Source organism: Pantherophis guttatus, chromosome 2, assembly GCF_059756535.1.
Source record: "Pantherophis guttatus breed Tessera chromosome 2, ASM5975653v1, whole genome shotgun sequence".
Classification (NCBI taxonomy): Eukaryota; Metazoa; Chordata; class Lepidosauria; order Squamata; family Colubridae; genus Pantherophis; species Pantherophis guttatus.
The window spans coordinates 215,669,671-215,694,512 of NC_142064.1; the positions used below are offsets into that span (position 1 = coordinate 215,669,671).

General features: G+C 38.6%; 1 protein-coding gene and 1 long non-coding RNA gene across 2 annotated transcripts in view; one reads left to right on the plus strand and one right to left on the minus strand.

Moving 5' to 3' along the window:
* The window catches only part of LOC148115517 (uncharacterized), a 29,653-nt gene extending 16,202 nt beyond the window's left edge, over positions 1-13,451 (plus strand). Inside the window, exon 2 of the long non-coding RNA XR_015732650.1 lies at positions 11,658-13,451. This is a non-coding gene — a long non-coding RNA (uncharacterized LOC148115517). The remainder of the gene's footprint in view (positions 1-11,657) is intronic.
* Positions 1-24,244, minus strand: TAMM41 (TAM41 mitochondrial translocator assembly and maintenance homolog). The gene is made up of 8 exons (XM_034438227.3): positions 23,927-24,244; positions 22,827-23,006; positions 22,197-22,289; positions 14,963-15,113; positions 12,943-13,088; positions 10,392-10,557; positions 7,440-7,502; positions 1-1,390 (listed from the first exon to the last, which is right to left on the minus strand). The coding sequence occupies exons 1-8, from the start codon at positions 24,053-24,055 to the stop codon at positions 1,317-1,319; spliced, it is 1,002 nt and encodes a 333-aa protein (XP_034294118.2). The 5' UTR covers positions 24,056-24,244; the 3' UTR covers positions 1-1,316.
* Positions 24,245-24,842: the final 598 nt, after the last annotated feature.

Consider the following 24,842-nt stretch of genomic DNA (forward strand, 5'->3'; position numbering starts at 1 on the left):
TTCCGTGATTTAACAATTTTATTTATTTATCACATTTAGAAACTGTGGATCTCCCTCACAGAGGGACTCTGGTCAGTGTACAAACAAAATAGTACTATGCAAAGAGCTTTCCCAAGGAAGGAGAGAATGGAGCAGGGAGAAGTTAATAAATACTCCCCCACATCTCTTTCACCCCAAATCATTACAATATGCTCACTTTAGAAGATGTATTGAGGATCAATTTCATAACCCAAATCCCTCTTTTAATAAAATGATAGTTACATATCTTCACCTTGTTCTTCCCCCCCTTTTGTACCGTTGAGTTTGTCTCAACTCCTAATAATAACATGCACTAGTCTCTGCAATTTTCCTGACAACGTGTTTTTGGAAGTGCTTTGCCCTTGCCTTCTTCTTCAAGTTAAGAGAGAAAATGTTAAAGGCAGGATAAAAACTTATTCCTTACACCTAGTCCAATGCTTTATATTTTAAAAAACCAATTCAGCAGCTTTTCTTTATGATCCAGTAGTTGAAGTTCATTGCTTTGGGTGTTAAGGAAGAAAAGCAATCTAAATCATGATGGAAAATATTGTTTGATTTTATGTTAGGTATTATTGAGCTACCTGAAGATTGTACAGTCTGACATTAAGCATTTTGTGAATTGGCAGTGTAGCAGAACACTTTCATTATAAATATATACACCTATTATTAATCCCAGGAACTCAACAATAACCAGACCTTGTTTTGAAATATGACCTGCTCACCAATATTTGGCTGTGATGTCAACTGTGCCTGGAAAGCGCATGTCTGACCTTTCTCAAAGTTACTTGATATGTAGCTCTACACAGTAGGTGTGCCACAAGCAAAAGAATTTAACCCATTGCTATTCAGTGTTTCTTAAGATATAGGACAAGACCATTATAAGTTCTTGGTAAAGTGAATGATGCAAAAACAGAAGGGTAACAGAACTCTTAACCCAAATGTGATTTAAAAAATACCTCAAAAATATAAAGCTTAGGAAACAGGGACGTTTCGAAGATATTACATATATAACACGTGTAAAGTTAGCCGACTGTGGAAAAGTTAGAAAAATGCTAACAAGCATAGGGGGAAATCATTCCAAATAGTCTTCAAAGAAAACAGGTAAAGAAAGCAGGTAAAAAACAGATTTCACCTTAATCTGTTATCTTCTCTGAAAAGTTGTCTGAAAATAAATAATACAACAAAGTTTCTCCAAACTGAACAAGATGCTTTGTCTTCCAAAGTGATGCAAAAAATAAACTAGAATACCATTTATTCATGAGAAGATCAGATTTTTCAAAACTTTAACTTCATAGATGTCATGATTTTCTGAACCATCCCTTTGACATTTTGTACATCTTCTTCATGCTGTAGATCAATGACTTTTTCATCCCTTTAAATTAAGAAATATTATGTAAGTAATCGATATAAAATTTAAATGAGATAGAATTCAACACCCTATATTCATAAACTTAGCCATGTAACCTATCAGCTGCTGAGTTGCTAACATAGGACCCTGCAGCATAAATTCATTAGAGAATTTATTGTGATAATTGATTAAAGCAGTTACACAAAGATATGAAACACTTTTTTCCATTCAAAACTGCTAGGACTCTTTTCTTTTACTATTCAAATATAAATTAAGAGATTCTTAATTTAAGATACATTATTATTCACGAAGTTGCTTTCCTGATTTAACTACTGTTACAAATTATTATAAATGATTATAATTAATTTGATAACAACTTTTCATTGTTTGTATTACTAGTATTAAAACATATTAAGGAATTTTATGTGACACTAAATAAACTGCTTTCCTTTTCCATGATCACTCTTGATTCTTGTTCTCTGTTAATTTATACCTTCGAAAGCCAAAGAATAATTTTAGTCAATTACCCAGGACCAGGTGTTTTTTTTTATTACCTGGTAAATCACACTACTGTTTCATGGTTAACTCTTTAGCCTATTTGACAAGACTCACTGGTCCATTTATCTATTAAAGAAGTCCCCAATACATTTCTGAAAAGGTTAGTTTCTCAATCTTACTCTACTGTCTCTCGTGAATCCAGACTCCAGAGAAGGAGAAGGCAAATCTTCAAGATTTTAGTCAGCCTTTGTGTGTTACTATGTAATTATATAGCACATGTACACAGAATTGACAAAATAGTTCCTTCTTAGTTTTGCATTTCGTCACTTCCTAAACGTATTGCTATTCTCACACCATGTAAATGAAACCAGTCCCCCATCCTTTGAAGGTACATCTAAGTCTAATATAGCAGTCCGATTTCTATTTTTCACTTCCATATAACCTTACAAACAGCAGTTGCCTCATTTATTATGTGCCATTAATGCTTGCTATATTCATGTAATACAGAATATTTTGTTCACTCAAAATAAAGCAAAGTAGTATTTATTAAAATGGATGTCAAGCATAGGCCCAAAGCACTATGGAAAGCAAATCCTGTTCATATCCCAGGAGGGATGTCTCTATGGACATGAATAAGATTTGATCCTTAAATATAACATCACTTATTTGCATTTCTATTCACTTTTGTCCAGGCCCTCCATTTTAACTTGAATAACTAATGTTCTAAGCACATCTGGGATCTACAATACATTTCAGTCTTTGACCATCTGGGGACCACTTTACTAAGGCAACAACAATAACAAAATTTCTGTCTTTTCCATTAGAAACGCTTTCTTTCTCTGCTGACCTTGATTGTTACTATTGCAGGTGCCTTAATTTTGATACCTTCCTCACAGTACTATCTCTAATTGAATGCATATCAAAGTAGCAGTAATGGCTAGCACTTCTGATGAAGTTCCAATATTAGGAATTGCAGTATTTTTACTTCATTATTAAACTAAGATGTCGTCCATCTCGCCAGATAAAATAAAATTTACCAAGAGGAGAGGGAGGAAGCAAAGTCTGCAAGGGGAGAAGGTGGGGTGTTATCTAATCCATTAGTCACTTCTAAAATGCCACACCACGTTAGGGCCCAGGCCAGTTGGCACAACCATGTCCTCAAGCCCTTTTGGAAGGTCGAAAGAGTGGATGCACTCTTGTGTGGGCGCTATGACAGACATGACTCTTCTGGACCCTGCCAGCCAAAATTTTTTGGAAGACAAGGTACACAGCATGCCCCTTTAGCCAGCATTGAGGTAAAATGGTTCCTCAGGCAGCCTGGACTCATGCCATGAATAGCTTTAAAGGTGATAAACAACATCTTGAATTAGACTCAAAAGCAAACTGGCAGCCAGTGCAGTTCATAGAACAGCGGTGTAACATGGGACACCCTAGTGACCCCAAGAAATGCCCACGCAGCTGGGTTCTATACCAGCTGAAACTTCCAGATACTCTTCAATGGTAGCTCCAAGTAGAGTGCATTGTAGTTCAAGTGTGAGATCACCAGGGCTTGAGTGACTGAGCACAGAGACTCTCAATTCAGGAAAGGGCACAACTGGCGCACAACACAAAGTTGCACAAAGGCTCTCCTAGCCGTGACTGTCAACTTTTCATCAAGCAGAACCCCAAAATTGCCTACCGGGTCTATCTGGGATGGTACAAGTCCTAAAACTAGAAGCTCCACACACCAAAAGCCACTCGGTCTACATAATTGTCTACATAACCCTCAAATAGGGAACATGTGCCCTTTTAGATGCTATTGAGAAATAGAACAAATTGAAAGTCACTGCATGTTTTAAGGGGGCAATGTTGGAAAAAAAAGGCAAAAATGGAATAGAACACTATGGAAGAAGACATAACTAGCTGACTTACATTCTAAGCAAGTATAATATTTCATTATGACCCTGTTGTAGTGTTTAGCTCCAAGCTAGTGAATTTTTCTCCCTATGGCTATCACTGTGCATGTTGTACTGCTAAAAATGGATTTAGAAATGTGACAACCATACATGTACAAAGCTGTAGACAAAATCCCTGTTATTGTGCTAGAAAGAGTCTAGAATCTCACTAGCCTAATATAGTTTATACATCTTAAGGTTCCTGGATTCTGATGGCATTCTTTAAAAAGGTGGTAGAGTATCTTCCTGTGTATGTTTTCTCAAAAATTATCTGTCCAAGGACAGATGAGCCATGCAAGACTACACAACCTCTCCAGGTGTCTAAGCTTTCCTTCATCCAGATGGGGCATACATTACAGATTTAGATGTTGAGAGATTTTGCAGTGTCTGGAAGCCTCTGGCCTGCGTGCTGTTAGATACCAATGTTGTTTTAGGATCTAACCCTGCCTGTTCAACCAGTATATTTCTAAGCAAATGTTATAAACTCTTCAGGAATCCCCTCAAGGAAATAGAGCCCATCAGAGGCACCTTTTAGAAATTTCAAATAATCCGTCTTCTCAGTTAATGAAGTGCAGCAGGATTGCATGGAGTTTTTTTCCTGATGTTGATGCAGCTATTGATATGCATTTGGTCAGCGCAAAATATATATCTTATGGAAAGTTTCCATTTCAGGTAGGACTGAAGGCCATCTGGTATTGCCTCATCTAGAGACATCCTTTGCCTTATGCATGAATAGGCTGGGAGAGGTCACAGACCAGATGTACAAGAGTGACACTAAGCAAATGAAAAGAAATGTGATCCAGCAGCAAACAAATTTAATACAATAAAAAATCTGGACAAGATTGTTTCTGTTGTTATCCCGAATATAGCACCAGTATCAGAGAGGAAATTATTCATTCTCATTCCCATTCTCATTCTCTCTCTCCCCCTCCCTCCCTCCATCTGTCTATACACATATACATATAGTGTGTGTGTGTGTGTGTGTGTATGTACAACACTCACGTGTGTGTGTGTGTGTGTGTGTGTGTGTGTGTGTGTGTATTTACAAATGCAAATCTGTCCATTCCTCCTCCTTCTAACTCCTTGGTCTCACACTCATACTCAAGATACATAGGAATGTATGTTTTTCACAAAAAGCTATACCTGATACAACATCATTACTGCAAATATAAGAAAGCTTATATTACTTCACATAAGGTTGCCAAATGTATTCTCTCTTTTTATGAAGCATCTAAATTGCAAGCATTTCAGAGCCTTATATGCCATAAGACCAAGAAGAAAAATAAATCAATGGATGGTGCCATTTCTAATAGAAACCAGACCCAAAGTCTTGCCACAGATTTTAGAAAACATATGGGCTTTCTTTTTCTTTAAGAGCTAAATAGGGCCTCCAAAAGTAAGCCAAAAAAAAGGGGGGGGTCATGCTAGTTTTATACCACATGGGCTGTGTAAGATGAAAATAAATCCTGTTAGATGGTTGAAGCCCTTTATATTCTTTACCAATGTTTGGAAGCAGAACCTGCCAGTTACATAATAAACCCTGGATGCACTGTAGAACTTAGCAAGGACCATTTTACCTGTACTTCCACTCAGGTGTTATAGATCCAGGTATTTGACTGAAAGAGGTAACTGCTACATGGCAGCCCAGCAACATTTAACATTTACAGCCTAGCAGGATCTAATTACCAACCACATTCAGAATCCTGCTGAGATGATGGTAGCGGGTGAGACTAGAGAGGTGAAAGGCAAATTACTAACGTAATGTCTGGCCTGAAGATACTGCCTCAAGCCTGCTGCCATTAAAATCTGAATAAAGTCTGTGTGGGAAAGAGGAAAAGGGGTGTAAGAGATGGGTGGATAATGTAGCATGAAAAATAATAGTCATGCAGGTCTGTGCTAGTTCAAAGCCTCATTAGAAGAATTACAGCTGTAACAAGAGAAGGATGGTTAAGTGGTTAAACCGGTATCTCTGTTCACAGCAAAATATATGAAAAACACCCACACAACAGTCAAACTTAATTGGGCTTATATCTTAAAACATCTGCTGCACTGCTACAGTCATTGCACTGATGCAGAGAGGCCATTCAACTTATCAGTAAATCAGAATGAGTTAACTATCCAGAGTCAGGTTATACAGGGATTACTACCAATTAACAAGTTTTGACCACAGGGCTAAAGCTCCATTATGCAGGTTCTAGCAACTGGCTGAAGTGGCAGACATGGGAAGAATTATCTCAACTGAGATCAGTTTGTCTCAGAAAGCACTGCAGACTATTAGAAACTTGACAAAAAAGGTTTCATAATATTCATAAACCAGGAAGACAAAGCAATAAAAAAGCACAGCACCTTCAGGTTTATATGCTTCCTTTCTTTGTTGATATAATTAAGGGTGATAGTAGAACACATGGAAATTGTCCTACATGGACATACACATACACAGTGAGGAAATAAAAATATCTTATCCCAACAAAAATATGACACTGAAAACATCATCCTAAACAGGCACCGAGTTGAAGGCATGGGAGCCTCAGTCCCCTTACCCGGTTGCCCTCTGCCATTTCTCATCAAATGTCTGTGTGTGAGTGAGAGAGAAAGAGAAACAGCGGAGGGGAGTAATGAGAACTGCAGGCAATGCTGTTTGAAAGGGTATCCTGTCTGCCATTTCTCTTTCTCTCTCTCAGACATTTGATGAGAAATGGCAGAGGGCAACTGGATAAGGGGACTGAGCCTCCCCTGCCCAGAAGCAGTGTGCAGCATCTCTCAGTAAATGGGTTTTGCGGTGCAAAGAAGGAAGGGGTGATCTGCCCCACCCCACTGTAGGGCCGCCACGGAGGTCTCTCAGGGCAGCATGACCACTGGCGAAGGGGGCCCTGGCAGCCAGGCAGCGGGGGAGGTGCTCTGGAGATCTTTGCCAAGTTGCCCCATTCTAGGCAGGAGCAGCCCAGCCAGGTTGCTGAGAGCAGGGCAGCCAGGAGAGTGATGATGAGGCCCCACGAGGCCAGCAGCAACAGGCCCAGCAGGCCCAGAAGCCGAGTAGAGGCAGGTGGGGGAGAGCCGATTCCGACATGCCGCAGGACCTTCTGTCTCATTGTAGCAGTAGCCTGAGCAACACCCAAACTCCAGGTCTGGCAGAGCGCAACCGTGGTTGCTGCCTGGTCCAGAGCCACAAAGGTAGCTGCGGGAGAGAGGGGCCCTTGGTTTTAAGGTTGCCTGGTGCCGCAGGCATGGCTGGGGCTGGCAAAAGTGCGCCGAAAACATCTCCAGGCGCCCGCAGAGAAAGAACAAGAGGCAGCTCCTGGCCCTCGCTGGCTCAGCTGATCCGCAGGGCATAATTAAGGGGCACTCACTGCCTCCTGCAGCTCAAAAAAAAAAAAAAAAAGACCTCCCCAAAACCAAGCCCAAGTGCTTATTTTCAAGGCTAAAAGAAAATAAGACCCAGTCTTATTTTCGAGGAAACACGGTAGTTAGGTTTGGAAGGTGCAGAAAGCAATTTAGCCACAGTATTAGCACCTTAAACAATTTAAATCAATTGTCTCTATTGTTAATTTTTTAAATTCATTTTTCATTTTCATTTTCCAAAAACACTTTCGTATGTTTGAATACAAGATTTATCTCAAAAAACACTGCACACAAGATCTTACCAGCTGTTAGGGTAGTTTTAGCACTCTGAATTAGGCTGGACAATCCCACAATTCTTGAAATACCTGGGGAGGGGGAAGGAGGAGGAGGAAGCATGGAAAGAAGGAGAAAATAAACAGAGTCAGATGTTATCCTTGAGGTTATTTTTAAAAAGGGGGTTTAAACATTAAATATTATTCCAGAAACACATTAAAGTACACTTGGCAGAATAACCAGGTGATTATCCCACCAAACACTATATATTTTTATTTTGTTGGGGAGTAACATTTACTCCAATGTTTTTAATATATATTATATAATATAATGCATGAACATTCAAATTTTCTGTTCTGTGTAATGAAGTGATCTTCACAAATAAAATTCAAGTTTTCCCTGCAGCCAATCATGGCTATTTGCTGTTTCTGATGAAGTTATTAACCGTATCTTGTTATTAAGTTGAAGTATTACAAAACATGTTCCTCCCTAAGAGATCCTACAGTAATATGTAGTTAAAAACACTATATAGCAGCAAAGAAATAGAGAAAACTCTCTTTGATCATCTAGTGGTCTTTGGGATTGTTATAGCCCATGTCTGATAGCTCTGGTCAAGTTGCCTCATAAAAACATCAGTATGCCTCACTTTCCTTAATACGAATTCATTGCCCTTTACCAGCTAAAATTGTTCTCACCTGGGAGGGTCTTGTGATGGCCCCCTCAGGTAGCTCATTGTCAGAAAAAGAAGTAGAGCCAAAAGTGGCAGTGAAAACCACTAAATCCAAACAGCCAAGCTCCTGCAGGTACAGGATTAGAGAAGAACTAACAACCTGCAGGCCTGGGCCTGTTTCCTTTGACTCCAAACAAGATTCGCTCATCTAACCACCCAAGCCCACAACAGCACCTGCAGTAGATAGCATAATAAAAGGCAGAAAAACATGAAAGGACAAGGTTGCGGGGAAGAACCTTGTGGGAACAGTGGTCTACTCAGGAGCTACTATTATTCCCAAGGAGCTCTGCATTCTAAGCAAGAGTCATACACACCAGCTAGGCTTGAAATAACATAAAATGCCATCCATTGAGACAGTGAAGGGCTGTTAGTGGTCTTTACCTTCCTTGAAGGTTCAAATCACAATCTGGACCACTGCAGCTTGGTTTGACTAGCTTCTCTATTCTGAGTACATTGTGCTTAATCCCTGAATGTATTTCCTGTTCTATTTTAGAATTCCAAACTACAACACTTCCCAATTCCAATATAGAGGCAATCTAATGACAGTGGCCTTTATGCCAGTTACCCAGAAAGGCAGAAAAAGCAGGGTAGACATAATTTTGGTACTAAGTCCCGTTCAGAAAAGGTTCCATGAAAGTTCATTTAAGAACCCTGAAACTGACGCAAAGGAGCTTTTTCCAAAAGGCAACTGGACTTTCTTGGATTTTTTTTCTTTGAAACCGTTTCACTTCAGTTCTGAACTGAAACAAAATGTTTTCATTTGGTTCAAAAAAACCAAGAAAGTCCAGTTGCATTTTAGAAAAAGCACCTTTGGGAAAAACATGTCCTGAGTGATTGAGAATCTTCAAACACTTTAAACTGAACGCTTTGCTCCCAAAGGAGGCATGTGTGACTGGATGAATGCTGTGATAGTCATCAGGATCAAGTAAATATTCCTTAAGGTATTATGTCTCAGTCAGGGAAACTGGGGGCCATTACTGGCAGCAATTACCTGCAGGACCCACCCAGAAATCCCCTTCAGCTGAAACTAATTATAGTTTAATTAATCTAATTAGTCAAGAGAGAAAAGAGGCAGACAGTTGATTAAACTTTTCCAAGCAAACTGTCCATCTCTCTGCTTTATATTAATTGAAACCCATTTAATATAACCAGACTAGATGGTATGCTGGTGACCTTTCTAGAGTAACTTTCCTGACAACTATGGCTGTGTTGTATAATATCCTACTTTGGAAACATCATGGTTGTAGCATTTAAGATAGTGGGAAATTTAGGCTGAGAGCTGGAATTTCTAAGTCCGTCACTGGACATAACTAAATCCCAAGGTCAGCCTCAAATTCAGCCCTGAGAAGCTATAGTTTATTGACTAAGACACAATGAACAGTGAATGGGACACATCCAATGATAGTTCTTCATATTATATGGCAATTTGCTTTTGAGCCAAATCATCTGAAATAGGGAATTTTTTTTAACAGTAAAAGAGTTACCAAACCCAGGTTTCTAAAGAAATCAACATGGTGCCAAAAATAAGGATGTGTGAACTTTTATGCAGTGGTGTATTTAGACCAGGGGTGTCAAACTCATGTCATCATGGTAGTGTCACATGTCGGGACTTTCCTCCTTTGCTAAACCCGGTGTGGGCATGGCCAGCACATGACACAGCTGGCCCGCGGGCCACAAGTTTGACAGCCCTGATTTAGACTTATCAGAACAACATTAACATGGTAATCATTTTGTGCAATTTAATAGACCAAGTGAGATCATTCAGTATCTTCATAACTCCCAGGTGCAAAGCTGGAATTTCTAAGTACTTCATTGGATACAACCAGCTCCCAGGTTCAGTCCACAAGTTCTGCCTGAGGAGCTATAGTTTATTCAGATGGCTATTGGCTAAGACCCAATGAATGGTTCAACCAATGAATGGGACACACCCAGTGATAGTTCTGCATGTTCTATGGTAAGTGGTTTGTGAGCCAAATAACCTGAAAGAGGGAATCCGGAAGTAGAAATTGTAGGATAAATATACGGAGAGAAGCTTGTTAGGCATGACTAAAGCTTTGGCATAAGAACATAGCATTTTGAATTAGTCTTTATAGATTCTAAAATGGGCTGACACAAAAAGTATCAATTACATCATCAGCTTTGATACCACTGCCCATTTCCAGCCACATATACTTAAATACTATGGATTCTGAAACTGTAAGACTGATTCTAAAACATTCACTTCTGCAAATGAATTATCATTAAAACCTACCTTGGTGTACCACAAATCTACAGTCAGGGTCATGGGCGACTTGTAATAAAATTTCTTCCACATCTCTGTTCTTCCCTGGAGAATCCTTGAGAGAAGTTATTTTTTGCTGCAGGGTGCTCGGTAAAGCCATCAGTTGTGCAAACTGACCTTCTGGACTTTTATCTATCTAAAGATAAAAAAGGAGCAAACACAGCTGGTTTTCCTTTAACAACAACAACAACAACATAGAAAATTAGCAGCCCCATCTGAAACCAAGTTGCCAGCTCATGCAGGTTATGTACACTGGAACACTGACTTTCCTTCATGGTCCATTTACCCCATAAAAGGGCACAGAAACTGGTTAATGCAGAAGGGAAAGTATCAATGAATATGAGTAGAGCAGACTGATTTGACTCAAAATTGTATTTGCATTTTGATTTTCACTGCCACCTGCAAATGTTTTAAATACAAGACTGGACTTGGGTTGTTTGCATTCAGAAATTTACTTATTTAAAGAACTTATATGGTTACCTTTCTCAGTCAATGAATCTAGGCTGCAACTGGTAAAAACATAAAAACACTTCCTACTCTTCCCACCAAGGCATCAGAATCACCCATATTATTTTTTTAATAAGACTTTTAAAATTTTAACAAAAGATAAAATATAAGAAAACAAAAAAGGAAAAAATGGGTAAGGGAAGAAACAAAACTGGATTTGCAAAAAAGAAAAGAGAAGAAAAATATGGAAAAGGGTAACTTCTGACTTTCTTCAGTATAGATACTAGCATAAAATAATAAAATTGCTCTAACATTAGCGATAATACATGGTACTTCTATAATCATAAACAGTTCCATCAAATCCCAGAGTTAAAATTTCATCTCTTTCACTTTCAAGCAAAAAGTCCAAAAGTGGTTTCCAAAATAGATACAAGCCTAGGCAAAGTCTTTTCTTTAATCAAAGCAGTCAGTTTTGCCATCATCTCTGCCAAATCCATTAACTTCGCCATTCCCATCATTGTGGGAATGTGTCAGTCTTTCCATTTTCGTACATATGAAAGTCTCACTGCTAGAATCACCTATATTACTGGCTCAACCCCATTCTAGTGATATGCTTGGAGGAACAGACAGGTCTTCGTGGCCTTCCAAAAGGCTAAAAGAATAGGGAGACTTGAATTTCAGATGGAAGACTATTCAAAAGGGTTAGGTGGGATGAGTAGTACCAGGTGACAACTTTTAAGGAAAGGGACATGGAATGTGCTTCACTTTATCTGGTTTCTTCCCTTCCAGACTCTTCTAGCCTCCAGGCAATGAGCAGCATCACTTGCGTGCCATGGAATGCAGACATGTAACAATATCATACTGGACCTAATGCCACTAAATGACTCCATCCAATGGCTTCATGTAGATCTTAATTTGGAGAGGAGACAGACTGGAGCACCCCAGGGCTGGATCTTTCTTCCCCACCAACATTTCCTGGTAAGAGCCATGGAAGAAGGAGAACCATTTCAAAACAGTGCCCCCCATTTCTAATCACCTCATATGATCCAGAAGCATACCATGGTTGATGGTACTGAAAGCTGTTGAGAAAAGGGCCAGGATGGGTGCATCACCCCAATCTTTTCAGAGGTCATCCACCTACATGGTTATCTAAAACCTAAAGCCTCTGAGTAGGCAGAGAAAAAGATATATGATATGACAGGATAAATGAAGAGACTGTAAACAAAGGAAAATCTTAAATCTTAAGCAGACAGCCTTGGTCAGTTTATAAACAGATCTTCAAAGACTAGTTTAATTCCGGCAGAGGTTTTTTTTTTTTCAATTTTGAGCTAATAATTATATCCCATTTTCTATCATTTATAATCTACAACAGATCATCAAGCTGAAATTGTTGCTAAATATCATCATGCAGTTGTCATTTACGGCAATAACACCACTCTGTTTCCAAATGAGATTAGTCCAATAATCTGAGCAAAGCCAATGAATTCATAAAACATGATTTATCTGGAAAGTTAAATTTTGAAAAATTGAAACTTGGTTTGTTTAGTCTTTGGATAATTTGTTATAAATCTTTACCAAATTACATTATCCTCACTGCTTGTATGGATTAATCATTTTTCCTGAAAACTACTATAAATTAAACCAGGATTCATGCACCCAATATAAAGCAGAATGTAACAAAATGGCATTTTTTAATACATGTGTATGTCCAGAGTCAGCTTGACTTCTATCAACTATCTGGACAACTGCACACAGTTTTTGGAAGTGTTTTGCCAGTTTTTTCCCTAAGGCTGAGGCAGAACGATTGCCCCCAAATCTCCTGCTAGAATTCCTGGTCTCCCTTTTCCAGCTTAGTGCCTTTAACCATGACACCAAACTGACTCTCTTGAATACAACCAGATTTAGATTGACAGAATTACATTTCTAAAGTAAGAAAATGACTTACTTTTCCAGGTTTCTTAAATAATCAAGCCACCTCGATATGCCAGGCTCTGGATAGCTTGTTATTTAACATATCACGCTATTCAAAATAGTTTACATTTTTTTAAAAAGCTTGCAACATTGACCTGCTTACCTCTAACTTGCCCAGCTGATGCTTGTATATCACTTGAGGGCTATCTTGCAAAATGTGGCTATAGAGCTTCTGAAAATGTATCATGTTTGGTTTCACTATGTTCATAACCTTTGATTTATCTTCTCCAATGAGCATTCTGAAATCGCCTAAAGCAAAATCAGATTATCAATATTTATATAGGCAACCTGTTTATAGAAATGTTTGCCTTACAATTAATAAGATTTCTAATACTAGCTGCAAACTGAGACTTAGTCTTATCTTAGTAATTATTACACTAAAGCAGGGGTGGGGAACTATGGCTCCTTTATGACTTATGGACTTCAACTCCCAGAATTCCTGAGCCAGCCATGCTCAGGATAATGAAAGAATCAGTGATGAGTTTGAGGAAAATTGTGCAACGTTCTGAATAAATGTGATGGAGAAAAATTAGTCTGTTAAGTTACATAAATGCATAAGTGAGAATATTTGGAAGTCTAAGAATAAAACAGTTGTGCCTTTGCTGCCAAGCAGCTGATTGGTGATTGAATTTGCCTCCTGGAATCCCACTGATCAGCTGTTCTAGGTGGCAGGGATCGCTGCCGTGGGCTGTTCGCCGCTGCCGCCATCCATTCACCACCACCCATTTGCCACTGCCCCCCGTTCGCTGGCGAATGGGCCGCGACAGCAATCCCCACCGCCTAAAACAGCTGATCGGCACCAAACCAACTCCCCTCTCCCCACCACAACATTCACTCTATAAGACGCACAGACATTTCCACCCATTTTTTGGGGGGGGGAAAGTGTGTCTAATAGTCGGAAAAATACAGTACATATGTTAAAACAAAGAATCTAAAAGTACAAACAACCTGATAATTTATAAAAATATAAACTGACAGAAGCAGTAAAGGCTAAAAGGGCATTTTGAATGTGGGATACCATCTTATTTGGTAGTGGATCTTAGAGGAAAAATAGACAAGAAAGAATAGGCAAATGTAAGAATCATAGTATCAAAGTGTGCACAGGTCTATCACGTTTATCAACCCAGGAGCAAGTAGAGCCAACAGTGGTTTGTATCAAATAGTGGTTTTTATCTACAATAGGAATATAGGAATATTATACATACAAGTGCTACAAGCAGTATCTAAACAAAGAGCAATTACAACAGGGAAGAAACGCGACAAACCAACGAACACTTTAGCAGGGCCTCCTCTTATTACACAGATTCTTAAAGTGATAACATCCAAAGACCCTGCAGACTCATTCCCTTCACTGCATCAGCTGGTCAGTTCTTAAATTATCACCTTGACATTGGAAAGGATCTTAAAAGTCATCTATCCTTTATCCAAACCTTGACCAGTGCAAAAATCCTCATAGCTTCTTGGACAAAAACTGTTTAATTTTTCCTGAGAAACTACAAATTTAAGAGGCAGGCCATTCTACTACTTAAAAGCTCTCACATCAGGAAAACCCTCATTTCAAGTCTGTGGATCTCTCTCAATTTAGTTTCCATTCTTTGATTCTCATAAAAGTACAATGCTTGCAACAAGGAAAAAGATGAGTCTTCCATTTTCAGAGTGGAATGAATGGAAACTGGACAGCAAAAAAGATGTGGAAACTGCTTGGAACAGAATAAAAAGAATTACGTTACAGAATATTGCTGAAGTGTGAGGAGTTACATTAATGGGAAATATGGAAAAGGATGATGATGCAAAGACGTCTATGAAAGAAGGAAAATATGCATATTAAAGAATGCTGGAAAAAAGGAGGATGAAAGAAAGATATAGCAATATGTTAATACATAGAAAGGGAAAAACTTAGAGCAAATGCAAGCAAAAATGTCAAAGGGGTATCCAGCTGAGTGAATAAAACTGAAAATAATTTAAGATGTACATATGCAAGATCCAGACCACTTCTTCCTAATAGTTTGTCAAATATGCTGAGCCATCTATTATGCTCAGTAAAGTTGGTGCACATCTTTCATTAAGAGTTACTATCTCATTTTTAAAATTCAATTATTAAACTATTTAAAAGCTATACTCACCACAATATGACAATCCAGCAATCTTCATATAAAGATCTTCTTCAGAGAAACTTTCAGGCAACATGAGAAAGGCTGCCATGACAGCACTCTTCAAATTACTGGTCAGAGCCTCTTGCAGCTTAACATTCTCATTCTGAGCCAAAATTTTCACCTGTAATTAGTTGGAAAATTTGGTCATCAAATAAGAGGGGAAATAATCAACAAGCCATTTCATTAGAACAATCCTCTAAAGATTGTTTAAGGGATATCTTCAGAAATTGAAGCAAACAAAAATCAGGCCCTCATCCTGAAAGCAAAATGCTTTCCCTAGCTTAATTAAAAGGTGAACAAAAGGTCTATGAAACACAGCCACAATGATAATGGCCTTTGAAACCAAGAAAATGTCAAGACTTTATGAAATTATATAGAAAAATCTACAGCAGCATAAGACCCCACACTCCAATTTATGTTTTTCGAAGCTTTTTTCCAATCAAAGGACTTTGCCATTTCTGTTTTAACACACATCTTCGGAGGCAGCTTCAAACAGAAAAAAAATGTGTATAATCTTGCTATGCGTGTTCATTGAAGAAGACTTCTCTTACTAGATCTGACTCAATATGTTGCAAGAACAAGCATTGCCTCTAACGTGGTCACCATTTGCTCAAATGAAAAAAAAAAAATCCACAAGATGAGTGAAGGAGACAGCTGGAACTTGACTGAATAAAACAGTATTTTATGATAAGAGTTCAGTTTTGCAAACATGCAGAAAGCACACATACATCACTAATTCCATGACAGACGCATGATTGTATCCAGAACCTCACAACTGAAGATACACACACACACACACCCCTCTCTCTCTTTCTCTGTCTAAATGCAACCCTGGAGACTCAAAATGAACCTGTGGGGCATCCAATATCATTATTTTTCCATTATCTCTCCCTGCATCTGAAGTGTGGTTTTTGTTAGTTACATAAAATTTGAACCATCTGAGTTGTTAAAGGTAAACTGGTCCTGGGAGAGGCTCCTAGAACACATGTTTTCAATTTGCTCTCCAGCCTGTTTTTGAAAGCCTAATTTTGCAAACAAGCATTCCCCTCCCCAAGAGGGGGTGGAAATCAGTACCATCGTGTGGAACTGCGAGAGGCTGAGAGAACAATCTTGGACTACAGTGGAACCCAGCTGCTTTGCCAACTGTCTCCAACGACTAAATTACACAGCCCGTTGAATAATCAAGTGACCAAACCGTAAATTAACTGTTATGGAGAACAACTGTGTTACTTGCTAGGAAAGCAAATTCACTGGACTGCATTAAGGTGGGGGATGGGGGGTGGGAGGAATAAAGAAAGGTAGCACTCTGACCTTGAACTTGCCTTGGACTACAATTGCATTTAAAGAGAATAAATGTAGACGCACCAAATGTCTCATACTGTTTAGCTTAATTTCTGAATATGCCCGTATTTGAAAAAGCTTGAATGATTTGTTTCATATTTTTATTTGTTTATAACTTAAACTGTGGCCAGTGTTCTCCTAACTAAACAACCACACCTTTGGAATGAGTTTGGGAGGAAAAACATCCAATATGAATGACTTTTCAACCTCCAAAATAAAGGTTAAAGAGAGGCAATGGAGCTGAGTCATTAAACCCTTTGTTCTGAAACATAGTCAAATCCAATTTATTCTCAAAATTACTCCAAAATATAGCCCTAAAAGACAGGTTTAAAAGGTATGGTGGTTAGTACTTCTTACAAAGCCTATAAGTATTTTTTTCACCCATTGTGTATATTACCCATTTGGTCTTTAATGTTCCTTGAAGCTCCAGAATCATGTACCATTAAATTCCCTTTCTGTATTTTTAAAACAAAATACTGCTAGAAAGAAAGAAAGATAGGGTGGAGCAGAACATGTATGCAAATACAATATTTGCAATTTCTAATCTAAGATGCTATTGGTTTATTAATTTCTATGGTTACAAAGGAGAGTGCAAAAAGCACAACAGATTACCTAAGGAAACCTCCAGGAATTCATATTAAAAAAAGAAAAACCGTACACAAAGTCCCACGTTCAATTTCTGACAATCACTAAGAGTACCAGAGAAAAATCTGGAACCTCTATGAATTACAGAGCTCTGTATTAGCATTTAAAACTAAACAAGAAACAATGAATAACTGCTGGCTGCAAAATTCTAGGAGTTGAAGTTCACAAAGCTTAAAGTTGCCAAGTTTGGAGACCCCTGTTTTAAACCAATATATTCATCTTAAGCCAAACTTTGATGTGTTTTCAATAGGAACTTGTGCCTTAATGAAAATGTCCTCATTGGAACAGGACAGAACAGAACAGGACAGAACAGAACACAATTCTTTATTGGCCAAGTGTGATTGGACACATAAGGAATTTGTCTTGGTGCATACGCTCTCGGTGTACATAAAAGAAAAGATACGTTCATCAAGGAACAGTCATTTATATTAAAACTGTTGCAAGAACAAAGAGGGAAATGGAAGCCTAAAGTGGTATTTGAAGAGAAGAATGCAAAGGCATTGTGTTTTAACTAATCAGTTCACAAATGGGAAGGTTACAAATGGTGATCACCTGACCCTGGCATAAATATATGCCATTTGCCCAAAACCCGAAGTTTCATGCGACCGTGGGGGATTCTGCAATTATCATAATGCTTATATCCTTGCGATTTATATTGATATTGTTTCCTAGTATGATTTGATTGCTTATTGTACCATGTGACTGTCACTGGGTGTTGTACCTTGTGATTCTTGACAAGTGTATCTTGTCTTTTTATGTAAACTGAGAGCGTATGCACCAAAGACAAATTCCTTGTGTGTCCAATCACACTTGGCCAATAAAGAATTCTATTCTATTCTATTCTATTCTATTCTATTCTATTCTATTCTATTCTATTCTATTCTATTCGTGTGAAAGATGGTAATAAATCACCCTTTCAATGCTTGAAAGAGTGTAAATTCAAACAGTCACTAAACAATGGTTGTAAGTTGAAGGCTACCTATACCTGTGTGGCTGAAACAGTAAAAGCTACTCAAACCACTTGTGCAGGAAACCGCAGGACTGAAAGAATGTGGAGAATGTACTGGCTGAGAAACAGGAGACCATTATGGCATATCAAACTATAGTTTAATCCTATAGCTGTCTGAAAAAACTCTTGCTGGGGCATTCTTTGCTGACTTTGTTGACAGAGACAGATTGTGGGAGAAACTGGAAGTATCCATTGATGGCTCTTCTTTTACATTTATCAATTCCATGAAAGTAACTAAAGGTACTTTAGTTAAAGGTTCATTAAATACCCTATAATGTAATTATAGGGTATTTATCTACAACCAATTAACATGCAATTTTTAAAGGCTATTTGACAATGATTGGACAGTTATTTTAAATTCTATATAAACTCACTGGTCCAAACTCTTTCTAAACCCAGTTTACTTCCTCCAAGATTGGTATATTGACCCAATTCTGAATTAATTTATGTGGGTGACATTGTTATTGTATAGTCTATAGCAGTGAGCTGAAGAAGTTTTACTACTGATACTAAAAAGAAAATCTCACCATAAATTACTAAAAGGACAAAAGTTTTGTTTATCTTCAAAAGCCAAATCAGATTAGAAAGTCAGATAACAGCAGATCAGTGTCCATGTTATTCAGTGGGTAAAGGCTTTCTAGACAACTATAGAGATGAGGGAGAATGGCCAAAGAAACATAATAGCAATTATTCATTTGATGTATATACAGTAACCGGTGCTGCATTTATTCCACCTGCAATTAAGACTTTCAAGCTTGCTATATGCACTTAAAAATCCTTTAAAAGGAAACATAATCTGAATTCCACAGATCCATGCTTGATGTGCTTCAATATGCACTTTGTGTAGTAGGAGGGATAAATTAACTTGAGGTCCAGTCTGGTGTTAGATCATAAACTTTTGGTACAAACTGAAGTTTTAGTCCTGGTACAAACTGAAGAATTAGTCCTCTTAGATATGGGTTTATAGCTTTTGCTCCAAATAAACTATAACAGCAAAGACAAGGTCAGGAGCCTACTGTGGAACAAATTACAACCTCCTCATATGCAAGTTCCAAGTTAAGCTAATGCAGAAAATGAAAGCCAACCAGTTCCACAAGATGATCTCCAGCATATACCCACTATTGTCAATGATTACATCAAGAATTGCTTTGAAATCCTGAACATAGGGAACCAATGAACCATGGAATGAAATTTAAAAAGCTGCTATGGAGGAATCTAAAGAGAGTTTGCCGAAGATCAAAACGTAGGTTGGGGACTTCCTGGAGAAGGTCTTAGCTATGTGGTTGCTAAGAATCAGGGTCACAAAGGACTTGTCTTTACATAGCATATAAATCTGTATCTGTTGTTAATCAGAAAATAATGTTTTAAAAAGCCCCTACCAATAGGAAGGCCTTAACATTCAAGTGATGAAAAAATTGACAAAACCTCAAAAAAAACCCACATAGTATTTGCATTATTTTTTCCAAAAGGAAAAAAGGAAAATCCTAAATATCCATGTGGCAACCATTACTTCTAGTACATCTGTTTCAAATAGTTAAAATAAAGTAATTCTATATAAAACTTGTTATAAAGTATTGTTGGTTTCATTGCAAATGCTACCTTTGTACAATCTCTACCTGAGTGAACAAGTGCCTACTCAAACAGTTGGCAAATATTAACAGAAAAGCTAAATGAACACAAATGAAAACATATTTTGCTAATACAGTGCAACTTTCTCATGAATCAAAATATTTCATACACTGTGATATGGCTATATGGAACCACCAATCACTAATCACCTTGCATGTTAAAAGCTAACATTTGACAAAAAAAGTTTTCAAGGGAGTAATTAGCAAGAACTGAATGCATTTGAAGCAAAATCTTGTAAGAACTTAACAGAAAAAGCTGCTTACATCTGATTGCAGTTTAATCTAGTTCCCACATGAAAAGATGAACATTCAGGTTTTTTAAGAATGTCACAATGACCAATTAGGAGTAAACACTCTACACTGTAGAGCCTCTTCTAAGGCCAATATGTAATTTCTGGTTTATTCTATCTTAACAAATATTAAGGTACATATTCCAAAGCTTTTAAAACCTTTCTTTTCCAGTTTAGTGCCCTTGAAAAATTTTGTGTAATAGTGAGAAAATGCTAGACATCAGGTAAAATTACACTATAAACACAAATCAGATAGAAATTCAGAGGTGTCCAAATTACTATATTTTTCGAACTATAAGGCACACTTTTTTGTCTCCCAAAAGGGGGCAAAAATGTCTATGCCTCTTATAGACCGAATATTGCCGAAGCTCCGCCCACTCACCAGCCATTTTTTTATTTCCACATGCCCTGTTTTGGGGCCTTTTTTTGGCGTTTTTCAGGCCTTCTTTGGCCCATTTTCAGGGCTTTTTTCAGCCCGTTTTTCAGAAAAATCGGGCAGAAAATAACCTCGGAAATGGCTGAAAAAAGCCTCAAAAACAGCCCCCAAAAGCCCCAAAAATGGGCCGCAAAAAGCCTTGAAAATGGGCCAAAAAAGCCCCCAAAACAGGCCGAAAAAAGACTAGAAAAGGCATGAAAAAAGGGAGGCTAAAAACTTTTGTTGTTGTTGTTTTTCTCTTCTAAATTTAGGTGCATCTTATAGTCAGGTGCGTTTTATAGTCTGAAAAATACAGTAAGATTCAACTCCAAATGGATGCCTCTCTCCATATCAATGTTACTATTAAATTATTACTAAATGTATCGTAAACCAAATTGGTTATTTTGTCTTTTTCTTAAATCTTAACACTGCTTCCATCTTGTGGCCAATCAGAATAAGTAACAAATTTGTCTCCCCACCCCCCACCCCCTTTATTCTGATGGGCACCTAAGTTGAATTCTGTTGTATCTACTATCATCAACATTATATAAGATATATAAAATGTTTAAATAGAATATATTTCAGTACAGTGAGCTATAGCCACATATTCTAACACAACCATTGCAAGTTATGAAGAGATAACACTTCTATCAACAATTCATAACACCCTATCACACGCTTCTTCTGGAGTCAGGGATTGCATTGTTGGTATACAGTTGTTAGAGATATTGCAATTGTCTCATGCCGTTTACCTTGACTTAGCATGAAGCAAATAACAATAGCCTGCCTTCTATTGCAATGGAGCTAGTCAGTGCTTCTGAAAAAAAACCTGTGTTGTCTCCAGTTCCAAAATGCATCTGTTGCTTAGCCCCCACCCCAGCACACTGGGTAACTTGCTCAATTATCAAAGAACTTAGAATAAAACCATGGGCATGAACTGAACACTCTTGTTTTGAAACCATGCCAATACACCCTCCCCATTTGGTCTGGAAACAAACCTGCAACATTTTCAGACTCCTTTAAGGAATGCTTAATGAATGCAGGGTTTTCACAAGCAGTTTTGGGGACTGGGGGCTGGGGGGGCGAGAGAGCTCTGGTGGCTCAGCAGACTAATTAACATCCATTTACATCTGCTGCCTGCAATTACCGCAAGTTCAAATCTCACCAGGCTCAAGGTTGACTCAGCCTTCCGTCCTTTCTAAGGAAGGTGAAATGAGGACCCAGATTGTGGGGGCAATAAGCTGACTTTGTATAAATATACAAAAGTATGAAGGCTATTGCTTAATGCATTGTAAGCCGCCCTGAGTCTCCAGAGAAGGGCGGCATATAAATCAAATTTTTAAAAAAATGCAAAATGGGATTGTGTAGCCATCTCTTCAAAACAACAGAGGACAAGTTAATCCTTCATTTTAAATAAAAACAAATCAGGGGCAGGCAGGGATGTCAAACTCTCGTAGTCACGTGACATATTGGGACTTTTTTCTTTTGCTAAACCAAGCATGGCCATGGCCAGCGTATGACGCATCTGGCTCGCAGGCCGGGAGTTTGACAGCCCTGATGTAAGGCCTTTAGATAAAATGTAATAGCAACTTAAACATCAGATACTTTAAAATGTGAGTAGCCTAGACCAGGGGTGTCAAACTCGCGGCGTCACGGTGGACGTCATGTGACATATCAGAACTTTTTCCCCCTTCGCTAAACCAGGTGTGGGCATGGCCAGCGCATGACAGCCCTGGTCTAGACAATACTGTTATGACTCACAGCCATCACTTATTTTCACCATATTACTATCAGTCAATTTCCCTATTATTACAGTCAGTGCTATCTACCATATTTTATTCATTTGTAATTTTAAACAAATAAGCAGAAGTAGTACCGGCTTTTGTAGACGTCCAGCTACATAGAGTGTCTTCCATCGCAGCAAATCTTCAATTAAAGCATCAGTACTTATGACACCATATTTTATAACCTGGAAGAAAAGAAAGCTAAGTCAGACAAATGTAATTTTGAGATAAGTTTAAGTCAAACACTGAAAAGCTAAAAATGCCAGAAGTCTTATTATTCTGACCTTTTTAAGAAAATCAGGTTTTTATCTAACTTTGCAGGTCATTTTCCTGAAAAGCAACACATAGCAGGAACCATTTTTCTCAGGAATTTTTGACTAAGCTGGCAATTTCTTCTTATTCCCCCAGAAACTCAGTTTTTTTTTCTCTTCCCATTCTGTAAAACTTCCTTAGAATGTTGCTATGTTCCTATGACTGGGTTTTGAAACCCTCAGTAAGTTAAAAAAGAATGCATTCATTAAAAGATTAATTAGAATAAACATTTCATTAATAAAATATTAATAAAAAGAATAACTCTAAAAATGATCAATTTTAAAGTACAATGAATTTAATTTTCAGTGAATATATTGCCTTCTAATAGCATTACAAACTGGAGAAGAAGATAAAAATCAGACGAATTAGAAATAATTTTGCATTTTTCTTAAGGTGTATACATGACTTACCCTACCATTACAAGGCACCAATGTATTGTAGTAAATCCCTGCTCCATAGTTTTGGATGTTGCATATTGACCTGGTTCCAAAATATTTTAGGCAGGAATAATGACTCCGGTTTTTTGACAGGTTCATTGCATGCCATGTTGTAGAATCATCAACTGCAAATACAAAATCCAGCATATTGTTCTGCAAAGGAAAAGAAGAACACTGACTTCTCTAGTTGACAAAATCCACAATTCATCTGCTAGCATTGGGATCTTTAGCACCCATCTCATTTTTAACTTATCCAAAGAAGTGTGTGAGACATGAAGGAGAATGTTACTTGGACATCGCTATTTTCCGGTGTGAGGCTGGAAAGACGTTTGTCATTAGGTTGTCAGATTAACAGAGCAAGTAAAATAGTTTGCAGGAACCCTAAGCCTTACTCCCTTTCCCCTTTGAGGAAGATTAGAACAAGAAACCCAATTCAATGCATTATATATGTAACTTCTTCCATAAATCTAGAAAATCATGAATAGTTGCCATCTTCAGCTACAATGGGCTAAGACTATTGTATATATATATAAAAAAAACTGAGGAAACTTCTGATTAATGCAGTGGACAGGTGTTCCAGACAGCAATCACTGGAAGCTTTGTAACTAGGCAAGATCTAGGAGTAGGCTAAATCAGTAAAAAATAAAAATGATGTGCCGGGAAGCTCAATGTTAGAAAACCTGTAACATGCTCGCTGGGGATAGAACTCAAATTTAATCTTTCCCAATTTAAGTCAACCTCCTGCGTAACACAGGATTGGCCATCTTTCAGGAAGTACTCTAGCACTCATTCAAGCGTTATCTAATTCATGTTTAAGAAACAGGTCTCCTCCTCTTTCCAAGGGTATATAAAGAGTTTGAAACGAATAGGTCTATCATGATGGGCAAAATAGCTCAGTGGTGATGGATGGGCATAAGGGCTTTAGACTAGGGGTTTCCAACCTTGGGAACTTTAAGCCTGGCGGACTTCAACTCCCAGCTTTGCTGGCTGGGGAATTCTGGGAGTTGAAGTCCGCCAGGCTTAAAGTTCCCAAGGTTGGAGAGCCCTGCTTTAGACCCCCCGCCCCGGCTCACCTCCGTTGCAGCGGTAGAAGACCCCGCTTGTTGGAAGACGCCAGAGCCATAAGCGAAGGCTAAGCTGAGCTCTTGAGGGAAGTGAGCCAAGATCCTGCGGAACTTCACGGCCGAGGTCGGCAAAGACATGCGGGCGGAGGGGCAGCAAGGAGGCGCCTCCCGGGAATTCGTGCTCGGCGCCTTCTTCCAAGCAGCACGTGGACAGTCCGGGCGGAAGCCTCGCCTCGCCAGTAGCTCCGGAGGAAAGGTTGTTGGTGATGGGAGAGGAACGACCGATAGGTAGATGACGGACGCTGCCTAAAACCACAGCGCCCCCACTCCGCCTCAGGCGGTATCGCTCTTTCGGCTTTAAGAAAATAGAGGTCGCGCGCTCTATTAACAATACATCGGGGTGCATCTTTAGTGGGTGTAAATGTAAACACGGATTCAGCAGCCTCTGTGCAATCGATGAATTATATTCAGAAAAACGCTGCTGCGTTAATATCAGGGTTGCCTTCGTATAACGCCTCCTGTTATTTAAACTTTTCTCCTTTTTTTAACAGATCAACAGAATTGGAAGGGGCCTTGTAGGTCATCCAGTCCAACCCCCCCACACACACCATTTCTGACAGATGGCAGTCTCGTCTTTTCTTGAAAGCTTCCAGTGATGAAGCTCCCACAACTTCTGGAGGCAAGCTGTTCCATTGGTTGATTGTTCTCACTGTCAGAAAATTTCTCTTATTTCTCTTCAACCTCTTATTTCCAGGTTGAATCTCTCCTTGTTCAGTTTCCATCCATTATTCCTTGTCTGGTGCTTTGGAAAATAGCTTGACTCCCTCCTCTCTGGCAGCTCCTCAAATATTGGAACACTGCTGTCATGTCTCCCCTGGTCCTTCTCTTCACTAGATTAGTCTTGCCCAGTTCCTGCAACCATTCA

Bases quoted from the DNA above. Each gene is read 5' to 3' on its own strand.
- TAMM41 (XM_034438227.3), bottom strand. From the start codon at position 24,055: ATGTCTTTGCCGACCTCGGCCGTGAAGTTCCGCAGGATCTTGGCTCAC. The intron at 10,558-12,942 runs GTAAGCAGGTCA...TTTTATCTTTAG, and splicing joins ATCAGCTGGGCAAGTTAGAG to ATAGATAAAAGTCCAGAAGG. The intron at 1,391-7,439 runs GTAAGATCTTGT...CTTAATTTAAAG, and splicing joins TAAAACTACCCTAACAGCTG to GGATGAAAAAGTCATTGATC.